The sequence below is a fragment of the Haliotis cracherodii genome, unplaced genomic scaffold (assembly GCF_022045235.1).
Source record: "Haliotis cracherodii isolate W230 unplaced genomic scaffold, xgHalCrac1.p SCAF_35, whole genome shotgun sequence".
Classification (NCBI taxonomy): Eukaryota; Metazoa; Mollusca; class Gastropoda; order Lepetellida; family Haliotidae; genus Haliotis; species Haliotis cracherodii.
The window spans coordinates 2054457-2079215 of NW_027266292.1; the positions used below are offsets into that span (position 1 = coordinate 2054457).

At 38.1% G+C, this 24759-nt stretch overlaps 1 protein-coding gene across 1 annotated transcript; it reads left to right on the top strand.

Moving 5' to 3' along the window:
* The first annotated feature begins 1759 nt into the window (after nt 1–1759).
* Nucleotides 1760–16543, top strand: LOC139477768 (2-phosphoxylose phosphatase 1-like). The gene is made up of 3 exons (XM_071260182.1): nt 1760–2105; nt 9500–9706; nt 14867–16543. The coding sequence occupies exons 1-3, from the start codon at nt 2045–2047 to the stop codon at nt 16048–16050; spliced, it is 1452 nt and encodes a 483-aa protein (XP_071116283.1). The 5' UTR covers nt 1760–2044; the 3' UTR covers nt 16051–16543.
* The last annotated feature ends 8216 nt before the right edge of the window (nt 16544–24759 follow it).

A 24759-nucleotide genomic window follows, 5' to 3' on the forward strand; every position in this document is an offset into this window, starting at 1 on the left:
GTCATGAATATGCATGAGGGCGTCTATTTTTAGATACGGACTCCTGTGGTTTATCATAATATTATGAAAGTTAATGCACTGGGTAATCGAGGATGCGATATGGCCGATTGCACGTCCTTGTACCCGGATGTCGTGGGTGTCTGCTCATACCACTGACCACCGGTTTGTCCGCAGAGTTATACTCAGTCGTAATAGTGTTGGGTGTGGCGTCGAACAAAACTCCTCCATACGGAAGGCCGGTAGTTCCATCAATGAAGCCTATCCGTGAAGATCCGGGGTAGAATAGGTCTTCACCAACCCATGCTTGTCGTAAGAGGCGACTAACGGGATCGGGTGTTCAGACTCGCTGACTTGGTTCATTCATGCATGTCATCGTATCCCGACTGATGTTCATGATGTCAATCACTGGGTCGTCTGGTCCAGACTCGATTATTTACAGACCGACCCGTGAATATCCTGGGTAGAATAGGTCTATAGCAACCCATGCTTGCCGTAAAAGGCGACTATGCTTGTCGTGAAAGGCGACTAACGGGATCGGGTGGTCAGGCTCGCTGACTTGGTTGATGCATGTCATCGATCCCAATTGCGTGGATCCATGCTCATGATATTAATGACTGGATTGTCTAGTCCAGACTCGATTATTTACAGACCGCCGTCATATAGCTGGTACTTTGCTGAGTGCGGCGTTAAACAACAAACAAACAAACAACAGCATCACGGAAGCCAAAAGCATATGTGAATAATCGAGTCACTCAAGTGATTGATATTTTGAGCAATGACCAACGCCATCAGGCCAAGGCGTTGTACCTAGACTGACATATTGTCTCTGTGAAATGAGGCAAAACATTAACTGTTATCTTGATCTGAAGCAGTGCATGAAAATTGAGTTGACAGACAACCAAAGTCGGTTATTTTAAGTTCTTTACAAATTGAACCCATTCTGCCAATTTTCCGTGGTCTTGACAAACTGAAAATGTTAAATATGTTTGTTTTGGGAGTATTATACAACTTTGATGAATTGGTAACATATTGTATGTGTTTTTTTGTAAACTCATAACTTGTGCTCGTCGCTATATTGTCTGAAACATTGCCGATGAAACGTTAAATTGAGAAAGTCATTCACTGTGTCTGCCGATCGTCTTATGAGACGTCATCCAGTTGAATACTATGACGTTAATGTTCAGTGACGTAATGGTGACGTTCAATGGTATCATTTAACATATGGATATATCCCGTTATTAAGTATATGCTCTTATAACAAGCTTATCACCTTTAACCCCGCTTGCGAGATTTCAATCCCACTTGCGCATTTAAATTGTTATTCATACTCATTTAAGATTGATATGTGGGGTAGAATGCGTTTTACCTGCCCCTACCTTTAGACAAAATATTTTTATTATTTTGTCTCTGTGGAATTATATAGGGCAGTGATCATATATCGGTATATAGTTTCTGTGAACAGCTGATGTGGGCCTATTATTTTGCAGTTGACAATTATTTATCTGTTTTAAAACGGAGGAGTCTAAGATCTGTTTTCCACGTACCCATAAAAAAAAAACCCAAAAAAACAAAACAAAAAAACATCGGACAGCAATGGTAATTATTAATGGGAAGGCCGTTTAAGTACCTGTCTCCCGAAGAAAATAATATAAACACGCACCCCAGCAAGTCTATATGATGTACGGAAGTAAATGACTGCTCCCTCGTACGACAACGTGCAGTTTCAGGTCGTCGTTATGGAAGTCGGGCTGTGTTGAAAGAGACAGCATCACTACCTGATCTCCAGTCTTGTTTCCGTGTCATGAGTTTACACGTGTCATATATACATTGTCATTGGACTTCAAAACAGTCCGCTGCGATTGGTGTAATGCTAGAAACGATCCTGATGGTGCGATTGAAAAACACGTGGTTTTGACGAGTAGGCGAGAACATTCGCCGGGAAATATAGATTTTTTTATGGTTTGTGAATGTGCACTTATAGACTAAATGACTTTGAAACGTGAAAACATTTTTCGAACCCAAGAGCCAGTTTCGGTGCAGGAAAATGGTGTCTTGGTTGCATGTGGAGTTTTTCATCCTGCGACTGTGTGTCCTTGGTCTGCCAGGTAGGTGTTAGGCCTATATTTACAAAAAATAATCTATTAGATCTCGGTGAGTAGGTCACCTTGACCTCGGAGCATCTCAGTACGATCAATCACCCGTCCATCGCTTGGTTGTTGAGATTTTATTGACATCTGGAAATTATTTAATGAGGTAGAAGAAGTTTAATAAAAACATGCAGTACTTAAATGCACAGGGGCTTAATTGTAATGCAAAAATATAGTAGCTACAAGATATATGGTCACACCCAGTGTCAGTATGCTATATAAAGTTACCTTTTATATAGTACTCTGACACTGGGTGTGACCATATACCCTTTAGCTGCTATTTTTAGCGTTACAAGCCCCTGTGCTAAAATATGATCTGTGGAATATGAATATAAGACTCAAATGAACAATGTGATTCAGAAGGTAAATATAACATGGTCAATGTGTTTATTTGATGTATGTCAAATTGTCTCTGTAAGTTAAAGGTACAATTAATCATCTTTAATGATAATTTAATAAAATGTGCATACAATATTTTTATCTGCAAGACCAATTTGTGGTCAGCCTATCAACTATGCGCATGACAACATTCTAATAAATGAAATTAAAAACAAGTACAAATCTAAAGTGTCTTGTATTCTTAAATTTTCTACCTCTCACAAGAAATTGGCACTAGTCCTATAGTCAGTGCCAAACTAGGAACCAAACTATTCCAACACAAATATCTATATTGAAACTGTATATGTTTAGTTAAAAAAAAACCCATAAGAAATGATGAAATCATACTTCATAAAAAAGAGGTAATAGAGAAATGGATGGCCCTATCTAACCTATAACTTAGTCCTTAGATTCCAACATTCTCCTGATTGTGTAAGTGTAATTTCACCAATGTTGCACCGTTATTAATGGAGCACTAGCCTTATAATAAAATGTTATGAAATACCAAAAAAATAACACCATTCCTTTTGACGTCATGGCTGGTTTTGTGTCTTTGATAATGTCGGTGAAAGAGAACTCTGGTATTTTGATAAAAATATATCTCTGCTAATTTCCGTTCATGGTATGGAAAATCTCGATGTGGAAAACGGAATTCGATGCTTTTTCGACACAACATAAAATGACTGCTTTCACCAAGTAAATAATGTCTTGAATATGTAAACAATTTGATAGTTTATTGTTCATCTAAATTGGACAAGACATGCACCTGTTTGGCATCAATTTACATAATGAAATACCCAACAGAATATTTCAAAACAACCAAAATTATACTCAATATTGGACATATATTTGTTCATTATATGTTATTACTTCTCTTAGTCTCATCTCGTCTCGTCTCAGAATTACACAATAAAAGGTGCGAAGAAAGCTCTATTGGTATAGAATTATCAGGATAATTGTATAAGGTTGAACCAACGGGGAACCTGGCATGGATGTTTTTTATGCTTTTTACAACTCTTGGAGAAATAAAGTAAACAGTTTAATATCCTGTGATCACAATATTGAAAAAAGAAAGAACCCATTGATTTATATAATGCAAAACGAGAGGAATAATTAGTAAATTGTTGGTGACAACACGCACCTGGCGAATCGTTAGATATCACTGTTCTGTGTATCGAACGACATAAAAGACAATTCCAAGACCAAGACAATTCTTTCAGAAATGTGTGCATATATTTTTACTTAAATTATTATCCATTTTGTAAAAGTAATATATTTAGTTTTAGTTATAAAATAAAATGAAACGGCTATTCGTGGACATTGGTTATATGAACTTATAATATTGACTATTACACATCCAAAGAAATATGTACATACTGCGGTTACATTTACACTTCATCTTGTAACACTTGTCCAAAGGAAAGAAATATTGTATTTGACAATATAAACCTATTAATTCTTATGTAATCAATGTTCAAATAAACAGGAGATTATCAAAGGTTCGTTCATACATGTTGTGGCCTATATTTACGTTTGATATCATTTTGAACATTGACAAATATCCAAAGTGAAATTATTTGTGTGAAAAAATGTATAAAAGATATGCAAAATCTACATCATAACTGAAACTGTAAACAGCGTGATACAATGATCATGTGCACTCTCATTCAAGGACCTTCACCTCAGAGAAATTACCAAATATGTACAACAATCACTACCGGTGACAGACTTTTACAAAATGGCGTGTTCACTGTCATCATTTTACGAGGGGACTTTTGTTGATTCAGAGATCGTATATACATAAACGTGACATGTAAGTAATCAGAAACATTCTGACAATCTATGAACTGTTATTTGTTGTAATAATTTTCATTGAAACCAACGGAAATAGTCAGAAATTCCGATAAATACCGTTGTCGTCGTGCGTGATTTTGCGTCAGTCATGGCGTCACACAGGACGGTGACTTTGACAATTTCTGTTGAAAATATCAAATCATTGCAATGTATCTATTTCAAATTCCCTAAACCTTGCATACTCTGAAAATGTTGAGCCAATATAATATTATCTTGAACGAATTGACGAATGGATAGCTCAAAGTAGGAGAAAAATGCTACACTGTGTTAAATCTGAATTTTGCTTTGTTTACATTTCAAACAAGAACAGTTTTTCGAGCGCAGCATTTGTTTTCACACCAAACTTATTTTGCTTGATTTCATCAAGCCACTTTGTATTGGTGACAAAGACCATTGGTCATTTGATTCTAAAATGTATGAGGAATTCAAGGATGAATGTATGTAAGCTAAGTTTGAAATATACGTAATGTTACAGGCGTCTCAAAACCGGTGTACCTGAAACGGAATTTTGTAAACACTATCCAATATGGCAGAAAGTTCACTTCGGCGTTCGTGTTTGCATATTTTCCAAAACATTCGAAACGATTGTAGGGTTATCGGAGACGTTTTGGAATGATCATTGGTGATTTCATAAAAGACAGATACCCGTGATCACTAATATGCTATTTTTTAAATACATTTCTCCGAGTAAATATCCGAAATTTAGATGTCAAAACATGCTGTAAATAACGCCCTGAGTGGTGATTTAGTAATGTGTAAAAAATGGTGACATTTACGAGGTACCTAATTTTCAGAGGTCATTTTCAGTACTTTTACTTGGCCTAAAATGCCAGTGGATGATATCACAGAACAGGGAATTTCCCACCTTATTCAAAACTGTGAAGTATATTTGTTAGGGTGATGCAATTTGAATTTTATTATTCTTCAATGTGAGGGTTGTAGAGGAGGGACATGTATGTCCCTGTGGCATCCAGGCGGTTAAGGTACCATAAGGACGAGTACAAATTTTCCCTTTTTATCAGCTTTGCTCCATGTTATCATTATAAGGACTAGTTGACTAAAACTGTTAGTTTCTATTGCTGATTCACATAAAAAACGAGAAAATGAAGACAAGTAATAAGACTGGCAAATATAAATGTGAACGGAATGACGTCTTGCCCACTTGCATTATGACAGTCTTTGTGGCAGCTGACATTTTACCCATTTATATTTTTATGACCTTTTATGTGGATGTTTGTGGTTTAACGTGAACATCACACTGCAATAACCATGCTATATGGCAGCGGCCTGTATGTAATCAAATCTGGGCCAGACAATCCAGTGATTGGTATTATGAGCACAGGTCCATGCTGAAGAGGTACCATGACGTGATGTCAACCAAATCACCAAGCCTGACCATCCATTCTTTTTTTTTCTTTCTTTTTTTTTCTTGTTGTTTAATGCCGCAATCAGCAATACTCCAGCTATATGACGGCGCTCTGTAAATAATCGAGTCTGGGCAGACAATCCAGTGATTAATATAATGAGCATCGATCCACGCATTTGGGATACGATGACATGCATCAACCAAGTTGGTGAGCCTGACCACCCTATCCCGTTAGTCGCCTCTTACGACAAGCATAGTCACCTTTTACGGCAAGAGGGGATCAACGACAAAATGACATGAAAACTATTGTTTATGTGTAGGTAGCGGTCTGGCCCATTTTAATCTATCATGTTCGACTCAAGTTTCCTTTGAAAAGACCAATCTTACAGATCATGAAAGTGACAGTTGGAACGTGACCTGTAATGGGATGTCCTCAGATCTTTGTTTGGCGGTGACCGCCTCCATGGTCTAGTGGTAGAGCGTCCGCCCGGAGTGCGGAAGGTCCGGGGTTCGATCCCCGACCGCATCATACCAGAAGACGTTAAAAGATGGTACTTGTTGTTACCCTGTGTGGCGCTCGGCATTAAGGGGCTAAAACAAGGACTGGTCGGCTCGGAGTCAGTATACTGTGTCTGAGTGGGGTATTCATGTTAAACTGCGGCATGGTATCTTAGTGAGCTAGCACTATAAATCAGTCCTGACTAGTACAAGCAGCCACACAAACACACACACGTACATGCACATCGCTATATAAGTGGAATAATCTTGGACGCGACATTAAACCCCATTTCACCTCACCTCACCTTGTTTGGGCGGGAGCGAGATCTAAGATCTGATTTTAATGAGATTGAGAAATATACTAATGACTGACATCTGGACCAAGGGCACTTGTAATAACATGGATCAATGTTTCAATCAATTTTTAATATATATACTAATTTAACCGAGATACAAGGCTTCTCAGGTGTGTGATTTGAAACTAACCCATCACATATTTCGCTGTGATTTTGTAGAAAATATGCTGTACTGCTGTTTCGCTTTGTACATTTTCATTGAGGAAAGTATTTTCAATATGAGAGTCACCATGGCACATCTGTGGTCCTAATGTGGACAATTAGAAAACTTCAGAATGTTGCAGTTCCGTTTATGGGAATGAACTTGGACAACTCCACAAAATCCATTTTCTGTTAATAGATATCTTTTGGTATTTTTGATACAGTTATGACTACATTCTAAACTTTCCTTATGAATAATAATTATCCTATTAATCAAATGAGAACATTAATATTTTCTTTCATTTTGTTGTAACCAGAACTATTGAAATAGAAGCACAATGCATGATAAAATATCAAAAGAAACATTTACGGGATAGATAAAACAATTTTGATTATCGTCTTTATTAACTAAAATAAGCTTGCTGGGAGAATAACGAGTACAATTGTCATGTCAAAACATCTACATCATCAGATGTTCATTGTCTCGTCTCATTAAATGCTTCCACATCTGTTGATGTAGATCCACAGGCTAATATTTAGCAGCTGGATGCTTGTTGGTGATGTCCATATAAGTGTAGAGACTGCTGGGTTAGGGGCTAGACCAGTAAAATTATGTGCAGATGATCACGTCGCTTGTCCATGATGACATTCATAGGCTATCATTGTCACACCACTGGTGACAGATTTATTTCAATCATGGCAGTCCTTACAGGTAAGGGGAGAGGAGGTTCACTTGTAGCTGTTTTATTTGTTTTTATTTCAGCGGTCCTCCAGATAATTGTTTGGGCCGTTGAGTATTTATTAGCATGTTGTCAGTCACATTGGGTATTGATTGGGTTTGGGGGTTTTCAGTATGCTTTTAGTTTTATTCGCTTGGTCTCTCTTGAGGCTGATTGCATAGTTGAGTAGAGAGGATTGTGTGGTTGTATAGCAGAGTAGAGAGGATTGTGTGTTTGTATAGCAGAGTAGACAGGATTGTGTGGTTGTATAGCAGAGTAGAGAGGATTGTGTGGTTGTATAGCAGAGTAGAGAGGATTGTGTGGTTGTATAGCAGAGTAGACAGGATTGTGTGGTTGTATAGCAGAGTAGAGAGGATTGTGTGTTTGTATAGCAGAGTAGAGGATTGTGTGGTTGTATAGCAGAGTAGAGAGGATTGTGTGGTTGTATAGCAGAGTAGAGAGGATTGTGTGTTTGTGTAGCAGAGTAGACAGGATTGTGTGGTTGTATAGCAGAGTAGAGAGGATTGTGTGGTTGTATAGCAGAGTAGAGAGGATTGTGTGTTTGTATAGCAGAGTAGACAGGATTGTGTGGTTGTATAGCAGAGTAGAGAGGATTGTGTGGTTGTATAGCAGAGTAGACAGGATTGAGTGGTTGTATAGCAGAGTAGACAGGATTGTGTGGTTGTATAGCAGAGTAGACAGGATTGTGTGGTTGTATAGCAGTCTAGACAGGATTGTGTGGTTTTGTAGCAGAGTAGAGAGGATTGTGTGGTTGTGTAGCAGAGTAGACAGGATTGTGTGTTTGTATAGCAGTAGAGAGGATTGTGTGTTTGTATAGCAGAGTAGAGAGGATTGTGTGGTTGTATAGCAGAGTAGACAGGATTGTGTGGTTGTATGGCAGAATAGACAGGATTGTGTGGTTGTATAGCAGAGTAGACAGGATTGTGTGGTTGTATAGCAGAGTAGAGAGGATTGTGTGGTTGTATAGCAGAGTAGACAGGATTGTGTGGTTGTATAGCAGAGTAGACAGGATTGTGTGGTTGTATAGCAGAGTAGACAGGATTGAGTGGTTGTATAGCAGAGTAGACAGGATTGTGTGTTTGTATAGCAGTAGAGAGGATTGTGTGGTTGTATAGCAGAGTAGAGAGGATTGTGTGGTTGTATAGCAGAGTAGACAGGATTGTGTGGTTGTATAGCAGAGTAGACAGGATTGTGTGTTTGTATAGCAGAGTAGACAGGATTGTGTGTTTGTATAGCAGTAGAGAGGATTGTGTGGTTGTGTAGCAGAGTAGAGAGGATTGTGTGTTTGTATAGCAGTAGAGAGGATTGTGTGGTTGTATAGCAGAGTAGACAGGATTGTGTGGTTGTATAGCAGAGTAGACAGGATTGTGTGGTTGTGTAGCAGAGTAGAGAGGATTGTGTGGTTGTGTAGCAGAGTAGAGAGGATTGTGTGGTTGTATAGCAGAGTAGAGAGGATTGTGTGTTTGTATAGCAGTAGAGAGGATTGTGTGGTTGTATAGCAGAGTAGACAGGATTGTGTGGTTGTATAGCAGAGTAGAGAGGATTGTGTGTTTGTATAGCAGTAGAGAGGATTGTGTGGTGGTATAGCAGAGTAGAGAGGATTGTGTGGTTGTATAGCAGAGTAGACAGGATTGTGTGGTTGTCTAGCAGAGTGGAGAGGATTGTGTGGTTGTATAGCAGAGTAGAGAGGATTGTGTGGTTGTGTAGCAGAGTAGAGAGGATTGTGTGGTTGTATAGCAGAGTAGACAGGATTGAGTGGTTGTATAGCAGAGTAGACAGGATTGTGTGTTTGTATAGCAGTAGAGAGGATTGTGTGGTTGTATAGCAGAGTAGACAGGATTGTGTGGTTGTCTAGCAGAGTGGGGAGGATTGTGTGGTTGTATAACAGAGTAGACAGGATTGTGTGGTTGTAAAACAAATACATGTTGAATCTAAATCTGACCACTCAATACAAGTTCCTTTCTCTTCCTTTTTTATTTATGACGATAAAAGTTGATTTTATGTACTTGTTGTTTTCAGTGTTTTGCTTGTGCTTCCTGTGTATCCATGGTGACGATCCATCTCTTCATGTGTCCGGTGACGACCAGAGGTTGTTATGGACCCCAGAAGAGAATAATGGAGGAGATGCGATGAGATTCACCGTGGACAACCAATCAGATCCCTTGTTTCATCCCGGGTTTATGGACTACTGTCGTCTGTCAGAAAATGCTTTCTCAGGGAGTGAAGGTAGATAATGAATGGTTTTGCCGGACACCAAAAATTGCATCCACAACTCGTATAGTTAAAGAATGGATGCTTATAAGTTGTATAGCAAGTCCATAGGGTGCGAAAAGAATATGTCTGTTTGAATCTTTAAGACCATTTCAGTTTTAGCCATTGTTGCATAGACATGAATTTACTGTCCCTGTGTGTTCTGTTTCACTCAAATAAGGGAAATTCCATCCATAGTTTAATGTATGGCTGGGGCAGTCGGGTAGCCTAATGGTTAAAGTGTTCGCTCGTCATGCCGAAGACCCGGGTTCCATTCCCGACATGGGTACAATGTGTGAAGCCCATTTCTGGTGTCCCCCGCCGTGATATTGCTGGAATATTGCTAAAAGCGTCTTAAAACCATACTCACTCACTCACTAATGTATAGCTTCACAAAAACCGTGCGCTGCAGAGGCAGCGGCCTTGCGGGATTCTCGCAATAGGTTACTGATTGGCACTTAATATTTACGCTCAGTGGGACATCAGGTGCTTTCATGTAGATGGGTTTTATTTTTTTTAATTATGGTTGTCGCTGATTGTCTTAAAAACAGTTCACATCAGCAAGACAGCTAATACGATTATTGAATGTAAACGTCATTGCCTTTTGCGTCTCAATTTACTCTCAGTACCTTAAATTGGCTGAAAGTTACAAGTGGTCCAATCATCATCAAGCTTTCACATTTGTGCAAATATTGTAGTCATGGTTTTGATAATGCCAAAGATGTTTCTGCTCAAATGACCCCAGGATTTCAGAATCACTGACCACAAGTTGTGTTAGCGATACCAGAAGGTTTCTCATGCCAGACCTGACAGTAACCATGGTGACAGTCTGAGGAAAGGTGGAAAAACCGAGAAATGTAGAAATTTTCAGTGAACATGGCTTTGAGACGACATGTGGTTGCTGCAAAGCTCAAAAAAATACTACGACATGTCGGCTTTGTTGAAATCATGTGAAAACTTATTCAATGTCAAAGTAAATTCTGATTTTAGAACGAGTACCTTAAAGAGACATGCTAATGGCAGTGATGACAGACTAGCTGTTGAGGCGAAATATTTGACTTCGGATGTTGTAGCTGCCGTAATTTACATCTTAGAAAGATGCCGTGCGAAACCTGCTGTATGTCACTTGTGTTTTGTGTGGACGGTGATTCTGTATCAATAACCAGCTAATTGGGTTTCAAGTTTTACATGGTCTCTCAAAGTGTGGCCCCATAAGTTTTGAAAATGACCCCGTGTATTTATGCTGAAGGGGTCCCTGTCCTCAATTAATATTACACCCGTGAAGATCCGGGGTAGAATAGATCTTCAGAAAACATGCTTGCCGTAAAAGGCAACTAAGCTTGTCATAAGAGGCAGCTAACAGGATCGGGTGGTCAGGCTTGCTGACTTGGTTGATGCATGTCACTGATCCCAGTTGCGTAAATCGATGCTCATGATGTCATTCACTGGATTGTCTGGTCCAGACTCGATTATTTACAGACCGCCGTCATATAGCTGGAATATTGCTGAGTGCGATGTGCGATGCAAAACACAAATAAAAAAGCACTTAATGTCTAGTTTCTTGGTAGAACACTGCAAATACTTTACTTTGCAAGCTACTGATAAGAGAAACATTACGTGACAAGACTCAGGCATCAAATGTTGTTTTTTGTATCTTGTTTTTCTTGAAGTTAGTGTCTTGTTTGCTTATTGTTTTTAATGTTTTTAAATATATGAGAGCATAAATCAAAAGTCAAGTGTGCTGGTAAGGACAGATTGAGATGTTCGTAGATCTTCAGAAATGTGTTTATTAAACGCGGGCACCAAGCAAAGGTTTAGATAGCAACTTAATTCATATTGATTTGAGTTGCAATGCATTTTCATTATAATCAGATCTGGGGGCACGGGTGGCCCAGTCGTCTGAGGCGCCGCGATTCGCTGTGCAGAGTTGCGCCCCTTGGGCACACCAGAAACCTATGATTGTGGGTTCGAATCCCGGTTCCCCCCAATTATGTTTCTAGGTTTGTCAGCACCATACCCGTGCTCGTGGGTTTCACCGAAGTGGTAAACGTCTGAGACCTGCATCACTTCGGGCTTTCCTCCCACATTAAGCTGACACGCCGTGATATAACTGGAATACTGTTAAAAGCAGCGTTAAACCCAACTCACTCGCTCACTCACTGACTATTATCTTGCCATCCCCCGAATGATGAAAATGATCTTATTTTAATGAGATTGGATCACAGTAAGGGCTGGCTGTGGTTACAGATCATAGAGATCAATAATTGTTAACTAATATATAAATCTGAGAAGTAACTTTGAGCAAATGCGCCCAAAAAAAGTCCTAAAGAAATAAACTTTTTTAACTCCTCTGGAGAATGGTAGCACATTTATGCAGGGATTACTTTGGGGACATTCAAGATATAACAAAAACCGTTACTTTCCATCTTTAGCAATGGACATTATAGAAAATAATAAGTCTGTTTTTGGTAAATCTAAACTTTATTTCATGGCAAAAGTTTACAAACGTGTAAGATATTGTTGATGACACAATTTTCATATCAATAATGCTTGCCGTAAGAGGTGACTATGCTTGCCGTAAGAGGCGACTATGCTTGTCGTGAGAGGCGACTATGCTTGTCGTAAGAGTCGACCAACGGTATCGGGTGGTCAGACACGCTGACTTGGTTTATGCTTGTCATAGATCCCAATTATGTTGAACGATGCTCATGATGTCAATCACTGGATTGTCTGGCCCAGACTTCATTATTTACAGACCGCCGTCATATAGCTGGAATATTGCTGAGTGCGGAGTAAAACAACAAACATAAACAAATCATATCAATAGTCATTAGTATTTTTCCATCGGCGATAATTCCGATTATTGATTTTATTTTGCTAGACCTAGTCACAGTGTAGGTCTAGGCATTTCCTGTACCGGTAGTTACAATGAGATGTGCAGGCATGTTGGATACTGACCTGTCATTTGTCATGAAGGGAAAAGTGTTAGCCCAGGTGACTGAGTACTTGCTTGTCACACCCAGGTTTCATCAGGGGTGGAAATTTAAAAAAAAACTTCACTTGCCATCGGTCAAGTTTAAAGACAATTTTCACTTGCCCTGATTTCATTTTCACTTGCCCAAATAATTTCAAAATAAAACTTCAAATCATCAATATGTGTTTATTTACCGTTGAACAAAATTACACTACACCAGCACTGTTATATCTACATAAGGACTCGGGTAAATTCTTAATGAACATCGGAAACCTCATGACTTGTCAAATAATGTTTTTTCGAAATTGTGTTCAACCGTCAACAAAAAACATGTTTCTTATTTCTGGATGTTACAGTTGGATACTGACAACAAATTCTGCACTTCATGACATTTTGTTTTTTCGTCATACACTACCCATGGAAACTCATCGCACCAACTCTGAACGAATTTTCTGTCCTGTTCTTCGGCATCATACTGCTTGTTCTTAGAACGTGTGTCCTCATTTGGTCGTTTTCTTTTACATGATTCGCTATCATCGGCATTTTCATATTTATTTTCACTTTCCCCACCGAAAAAACTTTTAATCGACGCCTGCTTGTGTGTCGCCATAACCGGGTCGTAACTATTTACATTGGAGACAATCACAGGCCACGACGTGTTTCAATTACGAGACCCCTCTAGGCAGTATTGATCGTCTATCAATTATCAGATCCCTCTAGGCTGCAATGAGAGAAAAGCATTCAAACCGAGTGTAGAAAGTTGTTTCATTGAATATTAAAACGAAAATAGAAAAGGGACGTAGCTCTAAGTCTCGTGTGTTCTTTAAAAGTGTCAGCGTTTCGCGAAAAGCGTGATTACAAAATTTCTCTCAGCTAATTTATTGTACCATTTTACCAGTAGTTAGACATGTAGACAGTGATAGAAATTTCCAATATTACTTGCCTCCGGACAAGTTAAAGTAAGTGATTTTGTTGCCCGACCTCATATTTCTAATTGCCCCGGGAGTCGGGAAATGGCAAATTTCCACCCCTGTTCATTCCTGTGTTCATCTAGATGTGAAACTCGGGAGAATTGCGATGCACGATGCGTTTATTTCTTTATCGATATAAGATGATATGCTTCCTAAAAAACAATTGCCTACAACTCGGTTTATTTGTCAGTGAAGTATTGTATTTAGTTTCCTACTAAAAGTTCCCACTCCAAACACATGTCTACAGCAAGCTTTTCATTTTCAACCTGCTCTGAAATTTTTATAGTCGTGAAGTTTCCACGTGATTTGACATGAATATTGGTATTGCTATACGTATCGTATTGACTTGCCCAAACTCGTTGGTCAGCACAAACTTGTAATTAGGGATGCAAATTAACCTGAAAGATTTACTACCTGAATAGTGACAAAACAAATTAAAAGTCAGAAACTCTGTTCCACTGGCCATTAGGATCCCTCTCACATCAGACAGACTGACACAGTCACTCAGGGCTAGCAGGCCAGTGCCAAGTTGCAACCTTGGAATGGTGAACCAGTAACCTTGACTTGTAAATCTTCACTGGTAGTAGTAAGAACTAGGGCAAAATATTTCCAGATGCAAAGCTCGAGATAAGTTGCGTGGATCAGTGCTGACAGCATCTGTCACTGAATTGTCTGGTCCAGACTCGATTTAATGTGTTCGTGTGTATGAATGTGTGTTTTTAGTTAAATACCCAAATGTCAAGAAAAGGGTGGGTAAAATTGTTTTGAATACGCTCTCAAAATTGTGGATACCCAATCAAAATCAAACATCTGGGTAAAACACCCAAATAACCGTCCTTGTGTGTTCTGTTTCACTCAAACAAGGGAAATTCCATCCATAGTTTAATGTATGGCTGGGGCGGTCGGGTAGCCTGGTGGTTAAAGCGTTCGCTCGTCACGCCGAAGACCCGGGTTCGACATGGGTACAATGTGTGAAGCCCATTTCTGGTGTCCCCCGCCGTGATATTGCTGGAATATTGCTGAAAACGGCGTAAAAACGTACTCACTCACTCACTCTCTGTCAGGGAAGGAGAGGATTCACCCAAACGTTCACATATTGGGAAAGGTCACTACAAAATGATGAAACATTGTATTACGTTCACCGATTGAACCCCCAGGTTTGACCTGATGCTTTATTTCTTGTCTTCCCAGGTTCTTCAGTTCCTGGCCATCACTTGAAGAAGGTTCTTATCCTGATCTCGCCAGGGCAGCGAGCCACAAAGATTGATTTCGAAAACATGACCAGTCCCGATATTAGCTGTGACTTTGAGCACCACGCCAACCTCGCAAGCCATCGCAAAGTTCAAAGTTTCCCCGAAGTTGCTGATATTTATCGTCATGTGAGATCAAAGAAAGATGGATTCAAAATATTTCGACCATACCCCGATTCGCCGTTCTGTGAGTATGAGGAGTTGTCTCCCCTTGGGACAACCCAGCATATACTTTTAGGAGAATACATAGGAAGACAGTATTCCAAACTTAGGTTTGATGAACCGTATTCCATGGAGGGGATGTTGACAGCGCACTGCATACAAGACGAAGCTGCCTATCAAAGCATTTTTGCGTTTCTGCACGGCCTGCTTCATGAGAAAGACTTTGCTTCGACAACTGTCCAAAAGTCTTTGAATAATTTTTGTCAAATATATCCCAGTCATAGATGCTCCTGCCCAAAATCTGATTTCCTCCAACACCAGATTGCAAAAGTAGTCCGAAGAGGGTTTCATATATTTAAGGAAACGGCCAAAATCGAGCGGAGCATCAATGAAAAAATAAGCATTCCTTATGATACGGACATTGCCCCACGTGAAATCGTGTCCTTCCTTTCGTCATGGGTATGTGATAGGAGGCAACATCCATGCAAAGATGGCACCTGTTTCAACATTAGCATTTCAAATTTAGATGATGTTTTCCAGTCAGCTAATGATTATCTCAATCACATAACGTCCACAACTACTTTCAAAAGCTATGCACATCTGAACGTTTATCCATTTTTTGAGAGATTGTTCAAATGGCTGGGTGGAAGTGGGGACGAGAGGTTTTCAGTTATGGCGGCTGAGGAAGACTTTGTTGTCATGGTGATGACAGTCCTTGGATTGCCTGTGGAACAAATTCTTCCGTTAGCTTCGAGGCTTGTGTTTGAGATTCACGAATCTCCCCTATCAAAAGATCTGATTGTTAAAATATTTTTTAATGGAATTGATGTATCTGACAGACTCGCTGTGAGTACAGATCTGAATGCCTCAATGCTTGGTCTTGAAGTGGTGAGTGAATATTATACAGGGTCACTGTTAAGTAGTTTCAAAGACCGGGATTATTACACTGAATGCATATCATAATCCTTTGATCATTTTCAGCAGGAAACAATTGTCAAGAATATGACTATTTTCCTGCTTGCTATAACACACGACATCTATTTATGAGTTGCTGACAGGTTTTAAGGAGCTAATAAATCTGGAGGGGGCACAGGTGGCCCAGGTGGCCCAGTCGTCTAAGGCGCCGCGATTCGCTTTGTAGAGTTGTGTCCCTTGGCCACCCCAGAAGCCTATGATTGTGGTTTGAATTCCGTTTCGCCCCGATTATGTTTCTAGGTTTGTCAGCACCATACCCGTGCTCGTGGGTTTCACCGAAGTGGTAAGCGTCCGAGACCTGCATCACTTTGGGCTTTCCTCCCTGATTAAGCTGACACGCCGTGATATAACTGGAATACTGTTCAAAGCGGCGTTAAACCCAACTCACTCACTCACACTTAAAAGTCTGGAGGATTCAACTTCAAATATCTTTGAAATCTGAGAAGCCATGAATGAGTTCTGCATGTTTGGGGTAAAAATACCCCATAAAACCAATAACAGCATAAATCATATAAAACTGAATTCTTTGCAAAAAAAACTTCATAGCTGTTGTGAAGTTTAATTTGTTTCACAATTTGTATATCCATTTTGAGCTTGACTGCAGGCTTCTGCAGTTGTCCAATAACTGTAAATTGCGTTGGTCAATATTTGCTTCCGGAAGAGGGGCATTTCAGCAATGGCCCTCAAATCCTGGAATCAGAGTCCTTCAGCCTGATAGTCAACTCCCAGAAACAAAACCTTTGCACCCAACACCATGAACACCATTGAACCTCTTAGTGAACAAATGCATTTCGTGGGTAGGAATCCCAGACTTCACCTGATTATGGTAGAGTATGTGCTCATTGATTCCAACAAACTGGTAATATCTGTGTCTCTTTGGTTACCTCTAAAATAAAGCAGACATGCTTCAGGGATTTATCTAGATCTGGGCCATCTTGCACAAAGTGATCTTAGCGCTAAGACTATCGTAAGCCTATGTTAAATTAGGGGAGCTACGATCATCTTAGCGCTAAGACTACCAATAAGCCTATGTGAAAGTATGGGAGTAACGATCATCTTAGCGCTAAGACTACCATAAGCCTATGTGAAAGTATGGGAGTTACGATCATCTTAGCGCTAAGGTTGCTTTGAGCAAGTGAGCCCTGGCCAATTGTAATGGAGGATTTCAAACAAAAACAGTGCAAGCTGACATGATTAGGTATCATGATACACATTGTGAGGTGGTCATTTTGTGACTTTCTAATTTGTAACAAGGTTTGCAGAATTGTTCACACAGATTGTCTGGACCAAACTTGATTACTGAGAGGCTGCCGTCATACAGCTGGAATATTACAGATTGCGGCATAAACAAACGAACCAAATTGTTGAAATGTGTTTTAAGCATTGTAAGCCTATGTAAGACAGAAATCATTCCTGCAAGTCAGTTTTTCCCAGCTGTGTACATCCGAGCATTGTGTGTCCCTCAAACGGGTTTTTCTTGGAAGTTATTGTCACTTGGGTTCAGCCCAATATTGTTATCTAGATTCAGGCTGACAGATTTTATTGACCTTTCTATTTTTCATGGACAGATCTTTATATTAAACTGTTATTTGTGTTGATCATTTTAAAAGATAAAAAAAACCAAAGCATATAAACATGACAAATAGGATTTGTTTGCAGTCTTATTAAATAAGTTTAGAAACATTTAAATTTTAGACCTAGAACAAGAAAATAAGGTGATCTATGTGAAAAAAAATCTTCTTGTTTGTTTTTTGTTAAAAATGAAATAGTTGGTGTTGTGCTTTTGCGAGTAAGGCAGCCATTGGTTAATTATTAAATTTAACAGGTTCTACATTGACAAAACGATTTCATCATAATTGATTTGAAGCTAGGGCCTCTTAGATTGGTTTATGTAAATCTGAAGTGAATAAGTAAAAAATCAATTGAACTCTCAAAATTTCGCACTGCTCTTTACGAAATTTCAGTAGGAAAAGTTCGATATGTGTAGAGGAAATTGGAATATCACAGACACTATTTCCTTGTGATTGACCCGCAATAAAGAGCAAGGAAAATAATATGAACAGTGCTTACTCCTACTTCAGGCAACACATTATTTATTTTTTGTTTCACGGACCCGTCAAACCTACTGAAAAGCAGCTGGAAAAGATATAAATAAAATATAAAAATTATTTTCATTATGTCTCCCGCGGGTAATAATTATAAGAGACCCTTGTATACAATATAAAATGTTGTATATAAATTCTATGTCTGTCACTATCATTGAATCAAGAAGCCAGCTGCAGTTTTGACTCCACGGCAGAATGACTTTCATATAAATAAGTAAATGATTGACATAACTATTTATTTTTATTTTTATTTCGACCAACCTTTTTTGGAAAAGCTGGAATAAATCCATGAAACTTAAAATTTAAAAAATGTAGCCTTACCAATGTAAAGTCGCCCATTATAATTTACCAGTCACACCCATCTCCAAAACATGTAAGAAATTTATGGGAGGAAAGAAAATCATTACAGTTTTGTTCTTAATCCATTTTCCAGAGGATTGCCAGGAATTTATCTGGACCTGGTCAGAGGTCGATGTTTGACCCAAGTCTGCAACAAATGTCAATAAAAATTCCTAAATTTAAATTATGAATTTGAAAATTTATTTTTTGGCTTGGTAGATGTAACCTATATTTTACAGTACCAGTAAATTTGAAGGGGTTTTATGTTATTGCACTGAATGCAATCTCCGAATACAGTGTTAAAAAAACTCTGAATTTAAGAAATAAATCTTTATAAAAAATCCCCATTTTGAATAAAATAACAAATTTCAAAATTGCAAGGTGCTCGTATCACAATAACCATCATAACTCCACATGTTAACATAGATTTATGGAAGACGTAGTGCTGGAGATTGCTTTGTGAACAGGGCCCAAGTCCACTTCTTGAACTTGAATTTGTAATATCACCCTGGAGGGATGCTCATTTCTAAAAGCCAGATGTGTAGGCAGATCAGATGTGGGATTTACCATGATGTATTTATTGTGACAAGGACATTTTTCATCATATTGCATGAATGAGAATCGCATGACTTGTCAAAGGATAAGTGAAGGAAGTGATTAAGTGTTTAAATAGTCCAAATCCAACAAACGCCTACATCCTTGATGACATTGAAATGTGACTCATCTTTTATAAAACCTAACTTTGCAAACAGCTCTCATGACTACCGTGTTCAACATAATAAGCGCCAAGGGCACTCTCAAAATTAGAAATAGGGGGCTTTTATTAGAATATTATGTAGTGGTGGAAAAAAATAGTTGAAAGATTGTAAATTTTCGCGGTTTATGCTGATAGCCTGAAATGTTTATATATGACCAATATATTTTTCCAGAATTTAATTACCCATAATATAGGGTGCGAAAACACACAAGTGCGTATTATGTACGAATAAATAAGTCTTGTGTACATTGATCAATCGAAAGGGGTGCTAATTGGGATTGTTCACTAGCCAATATATTAGCAAATATCAGCGTGGGTGTTTATATGAGCAGAGCGCTTATTACGTCAAATACGGTAATTGTTGTCAGTTGTAATCTCATGACAGAATTGATAATTTATCTTACAAGAAAACAGGGTTACTGCGATCCTACCTGACGTCAGCTTTCTGGGGTCAAGGGTGTCTGGGGGAGATATAAATCAAGGGGTGGGGTAAATCAGGGCGTGGTCAATTTACGTGACTGATATACAGCTATTTATTGTGTCATGATTACTTGATAGTTAAATGTTAGACGTCATACATGGAGATGCCCCCCCCCCCCCCCCCCCCCTCAACAGTGACATGTTAATCTACACAAATTTTAAAAGCTGCAGTGCAATGTAATGTTAAAAACAGGAGTACAGGGTAATTGTTCTATATTATTGAAATGCATTTACAATAATAATAATAAAATAATAAAAATAAAAATAAATTTTAAAAGCTGCAATGTAATGTGAAAACAGGAGTACAGGGTAATTGTTCTATATTATTGAAATGCATTTACAATAATAATAATAAAATAATAAAAATAAAAATAATAATAATAATAAAATAATAATTTCATTTATTATGTGTCAGATGCCATTCACCAAGTGAATGCTCAGCTTTCATTCTCAGCTTCTTTGGGAGTATACTAGCCAAGCTGTCTCTGAGTTAACAGTCACATTCAAACTACCGGGTACCCATTGACTGCTGGGTGAACAGAGGCCTACTCAGAACAAAGACACTAGCCTAAGGGGACACCACATGTGACAATGCAACACTTGTTCACGGATGAGTACAGCATTGTTTTGATGACCCAATCCAAACTGGCCATCACTGTCACTTGTCAAAAGATATGTTCCTCTGTACACCAGGGCCCACTTGCACAAAGTGATCTTAGCGCTAAGACTATCGTAAGCCTACGTTAAAGTATGGGAGTTACCATCATCTTAGCGCTGAGATTGCTTTGTGCATGTGGGCCCAAAACAGTACACGGGACACGAGTTTTTTGTGTTTAACAGGTGGTCAAAGTCCAGGACATGTTTCAGGGATTTCCTAAAGAGCATCATTATATAAAATTGAAAATGATGTGCTGTTTTAGACAAAAGCCTTTTGACTTTAATAAGAATTTAGATAATAAAAGCTTGCAAAATTAACATAACATAACATATTTTAATTCCTCAAGAAAAAAGACTTTTCATTTTACATAATTCTTTAAACCAATTTCTCTCGTGGCTGAACAAAGTGATATTATTTTTTAAAAGAATTTTGCACCTCATTCTATATATATCAGCATGAATAATGAGATTGGACTTGGCTGAGATAAGGTATCTCTTAAGGTTGTGGCCTCGTCCTAACAACAGTGTAATGCACATGACCCAGCTTGTTATAGCGGATACAGTATGTCACGAATGTTGGCCTGTATATTTGACAGTGACGCTGGGAATGGTCAATATTTGGGTCTGTCTGTCACCAGACTGAACCAACGTGCTCGCAACTAAGTGCACTGTGCGAGCAGGCTGAGAACTGTGTATAAAACGTTAAAGCATATCTGACTAGTGTGAGATAATATATAATCAAGAAAGAAATATAGAATAAATTAAAAAGTGAAGAAAAGGGCCACCAGAATGAAAAATACAAGTCAGGAGTGGAGTAATTTTTATAATGTCAGTGTTGATAGACTGCCCCAAAAATCCAAATGCAATAATATTTTAAAAAATGGTATATCATCTGAAAAAAAGTAATAATGTTTTTATCTAATTTACATGGTTTATCTTGCATCAAACAGAAAGGTCAACAGAATTGTTAGTCATACTTCGAAAACTAGAGTGTGGAAAGAAATTATGGTTATTCACTCATGAAGTAATCGGCACCAAGTTAAAGCTCTGTGATCATGGTCAGAGAAGACCAATGTTGTTTTTCAAAGTGTACCAGTGTGATATCTTTTTGGGGAACAAGTGCTAAGACAATTATTTGTTTGTTCTTGGAAGCTGGAGAACATGATTGAATTAATGACGTGACGATGTAGGATGGTTGCTTTGAAGTATTTTTCCCAGGTTCTTTTCAGCCAAACATGCTTATTTGTGTGCATTTTTTGAAGAATAAGGCCACTTTATTTTACATAATGCTTTTTGGATTTTTTGCAAACCAATAATTTTCAATTTTTTTTGTGTAGATCAATTTGGTTTTCTTTTATTTGGTATAACATTGTTTGGGTCAGTTGGGAATTGATATATGTTAATTCTGTTTTAAGTAAACACACATTTTTCATAATTTTACTTGTACAAGGATTTTCTTTTGTTCGATTAGTTTGTTATTATTTGGTGTCAAACTTTTTGGAAAGTTTAGTTACCCTTTGTTAGATTTTAGTAGCCATTTCTTTGAAAAGAAATCCATGAGACTGAGTTGTTGGGTAAATGAAATATTCTTTTTGTTGGTTTTTGGTTTATGGCTTTTGGCTCCAGTTTGTCAAATCTGTGACCCAAAAATATAACGGCTTGGCCTGATGAGCTGCATCAAGGCAGAAGATATGCATAGTTTGTTTGTTTGTTGTTTAAAGTTGCATTCAGCAATATTCCATCTATATGACGGTAATCTGTAAATAATCAAATCTGGACCAGACAATCCAGTGATTGACATCATGCAAGCGTGACCACCTGATCCCGTTGGTCGCATCTTAGAACAAGCATAGTTGGCTCTCACGGCAAGCATGGGTTGTTGAAGACCTATTCTCTACCCGGATCTTCACGGGTCTCGATACATAGTGCACAGTGCCATGAATGGAGGTTTTTAAAATGTTGAAAACTGCCATCGAGAATTAATCATTTTCTGTTATGATCCTTGTTTTTATTTGGTTTTTTAATTACCCCCTTCCCCTGGTTGGTTTACAGTAGTAAGCACACGAGGAGGGGGACATATGGATGACTTTGTTTTGTTTATGTAGTTCTAAGTTTTACTTACTGCCATAATGTTTGAGGATGTGATAATGTTAATGACAATATTGTTTATTTATTTGTGCAATTTTCTTGCATTTCTACAAGAGAAGTTGTAACATGTGAGAGTGCCAAATTTTGAGTGTAAATTTACTTATCATCTGATTTTGTCTCATTGTGTGTCACCATTGTTTGTTGTTATTTAAATGCTACATTTGGAGGTCATGTTAAAGAGGTTTTATTTTGACTGATGCATTGAATTGTGAGATAGCATGTATGGTATGAAACATATCAATGATGTAATACAATTTAAGAAATAATAAATAATTAGATTTTTGTATCCACATGCTACACTGCCAAACCCCTGCCGGCCTCAATACCAAACACCCCACTTTACATCACGTTATTGTCCTTAAGTACCTCCAGATGAAGAAAATCGTTTTTTCCTTGTTTCTTCCTTGTTTCCTTGTGTTGAAATGCAGCATATCCATAGTGCTACCCAGTGTTCATGCAAATCACATCCATTGACAACTACTGTTCTGATTCAGCAACAAATGAAATGCTTCCCTAAATATTTTCTAAAAATGTGGATGGAAATCTAGTAATTTATTGTGGCCTAGTCTTCATGCTTGCCACTGTGCAAATGAACAAATCCTTGACATATCAAACTAGTTTATTTACTTTTCTGTTCTCAGAAAACTACTAGTCCTTTTAAAAATTCCACTAGTCTCGGATTAATTCACGAGTGGCATTACTGAGACCAAATATATTACAATAAGAAACTATCAGCTGAGACGTTTTAATGAAAATGTTTGTTTTGTTTCATTGGATGTTCTGTTTTATTCAATGTAATTCTCATGGATTCCACTTTGATGTCTTTTATCATGTAAAATATGTTGGGGTGAAACGATACGGCAAGGTCACGATACGATACACATCACGATACAAAGGTCAACATACGTATCGCAATACGCAAATTTACGTCAAATAACGTGGAAATATCTTGACTCTTATATTTCAGAGCAGGTTCTAAAGGAAAAGATAGCTGTAGATAATGTTTGTTACGGCTGTTTTTAGGTTGAAGTTCACAACGACACGTTTTGCAATTCTTGACAAAAATGCCAGGGCATCATTATACAAGCGGTAATGTATTTTAGCAAGTGTATCTTGTATTGATACAGAAAAAATGTATTGTGTATCGTATGAAAAGTCACGGTGCATCGATGTATCGTTTCACCTCTAATGGTATGTAGAATGGTGTAAACACGACTGACACGTATGTTGTATCCAGGTGTAAGTCGGTGATGGTATTTGAATACACCTTTGATGCGACACTGTAACATGTGGTTGAACATGATACTGTTGTGTGACTTATCGCGTTGTGTGAGATCAATAACTGTTCAAGCATGAAGACTGATTGCTGTAACTTGTGTAAGCCATTGTTTCATTTTGTCAAATTCTGAATACGGACTCTGCTACTTTTTTGTTACGATTGCAGCTTAAATTACGTGTGATTTATTATGATGGCAGCAGCTGCGGAGTATGATACGAAAGATGTTTCAATGAACAGGGTAGAGTAGTTTTAACAGACCAGGATAATGATGTTATCTCGATGTTATTGAAAAGTCAGGAAATTGAGTTTGTTGGCATGTTGAATATATATGCCGTATTCGACGTAATAAGCGCCCAGGGCGCTTTCAAAATTAGAAATAGGGGGCTCTTATTAGAATATTATTTTGGTGAAAAAAAAGTTGTGGTTTATGCTGATAGCCTCAAATGTTTATATATGACCAATATATTTTTCCAGAATTTAATTGCCCATAATTAAGGGTGCATAAAACACATGAGTGCATATTATACGCGAATAAATAAGTGTTGTGTACATTGATCAATCGGAAGGGGTGCTAATTGGTATTGTTCACTTGCCAATATGTTAGCATTTATCGTGGTCGCTTATTAGAGTGGGGTGCTTTTTACGTCGAATACGATAACTCAACTTTTGTTTGGGAGACATACCATTAAAGCTTCAGGGACAGTTTATGGAAAAGGGACTTATTTATATAAGATGTATTTAAAAATGAAGCATCTGGTATTATGTAGTACTGTACTGTTAGTATGACAACTTCTCCAAACAATCATATTGTGTCGATTCCTTGGAGGAAAAAAAAGACTCGGCAGAAAAAATAGTGATATCAAAAACATTCAAAAACATTGCTGTATGTTAACGAAAGACATGAATGTCCAGGTCTCGTACATCATACTTGA

Bases quoted from the DNA above. Each gene is read 5' to 3' on its own strand.
- LOC139477768 (XM_071260182.1), top strand. From the start codon at position 2,045: ATGGTGTCTTGGTTGCATGTGGAGTTTTTCATCCTGCGACTGTGTGTC. The intron at 2,106-9,499 runs GTAGGTGTTAGG...TGTTGTTTTCAG, and splicing joins GTGTGTCCTTGGTCTGCCAG to TGTTTTGCTTGTGCTTCCTG. The intron at 9,707-14,866 runs GTAGATAATGAA...TTGTCTTCCCAG, and splicing joins TGCTTTCTCAGGGAGTGAAG to GTTCTTCAGTTCCTGGCCAT.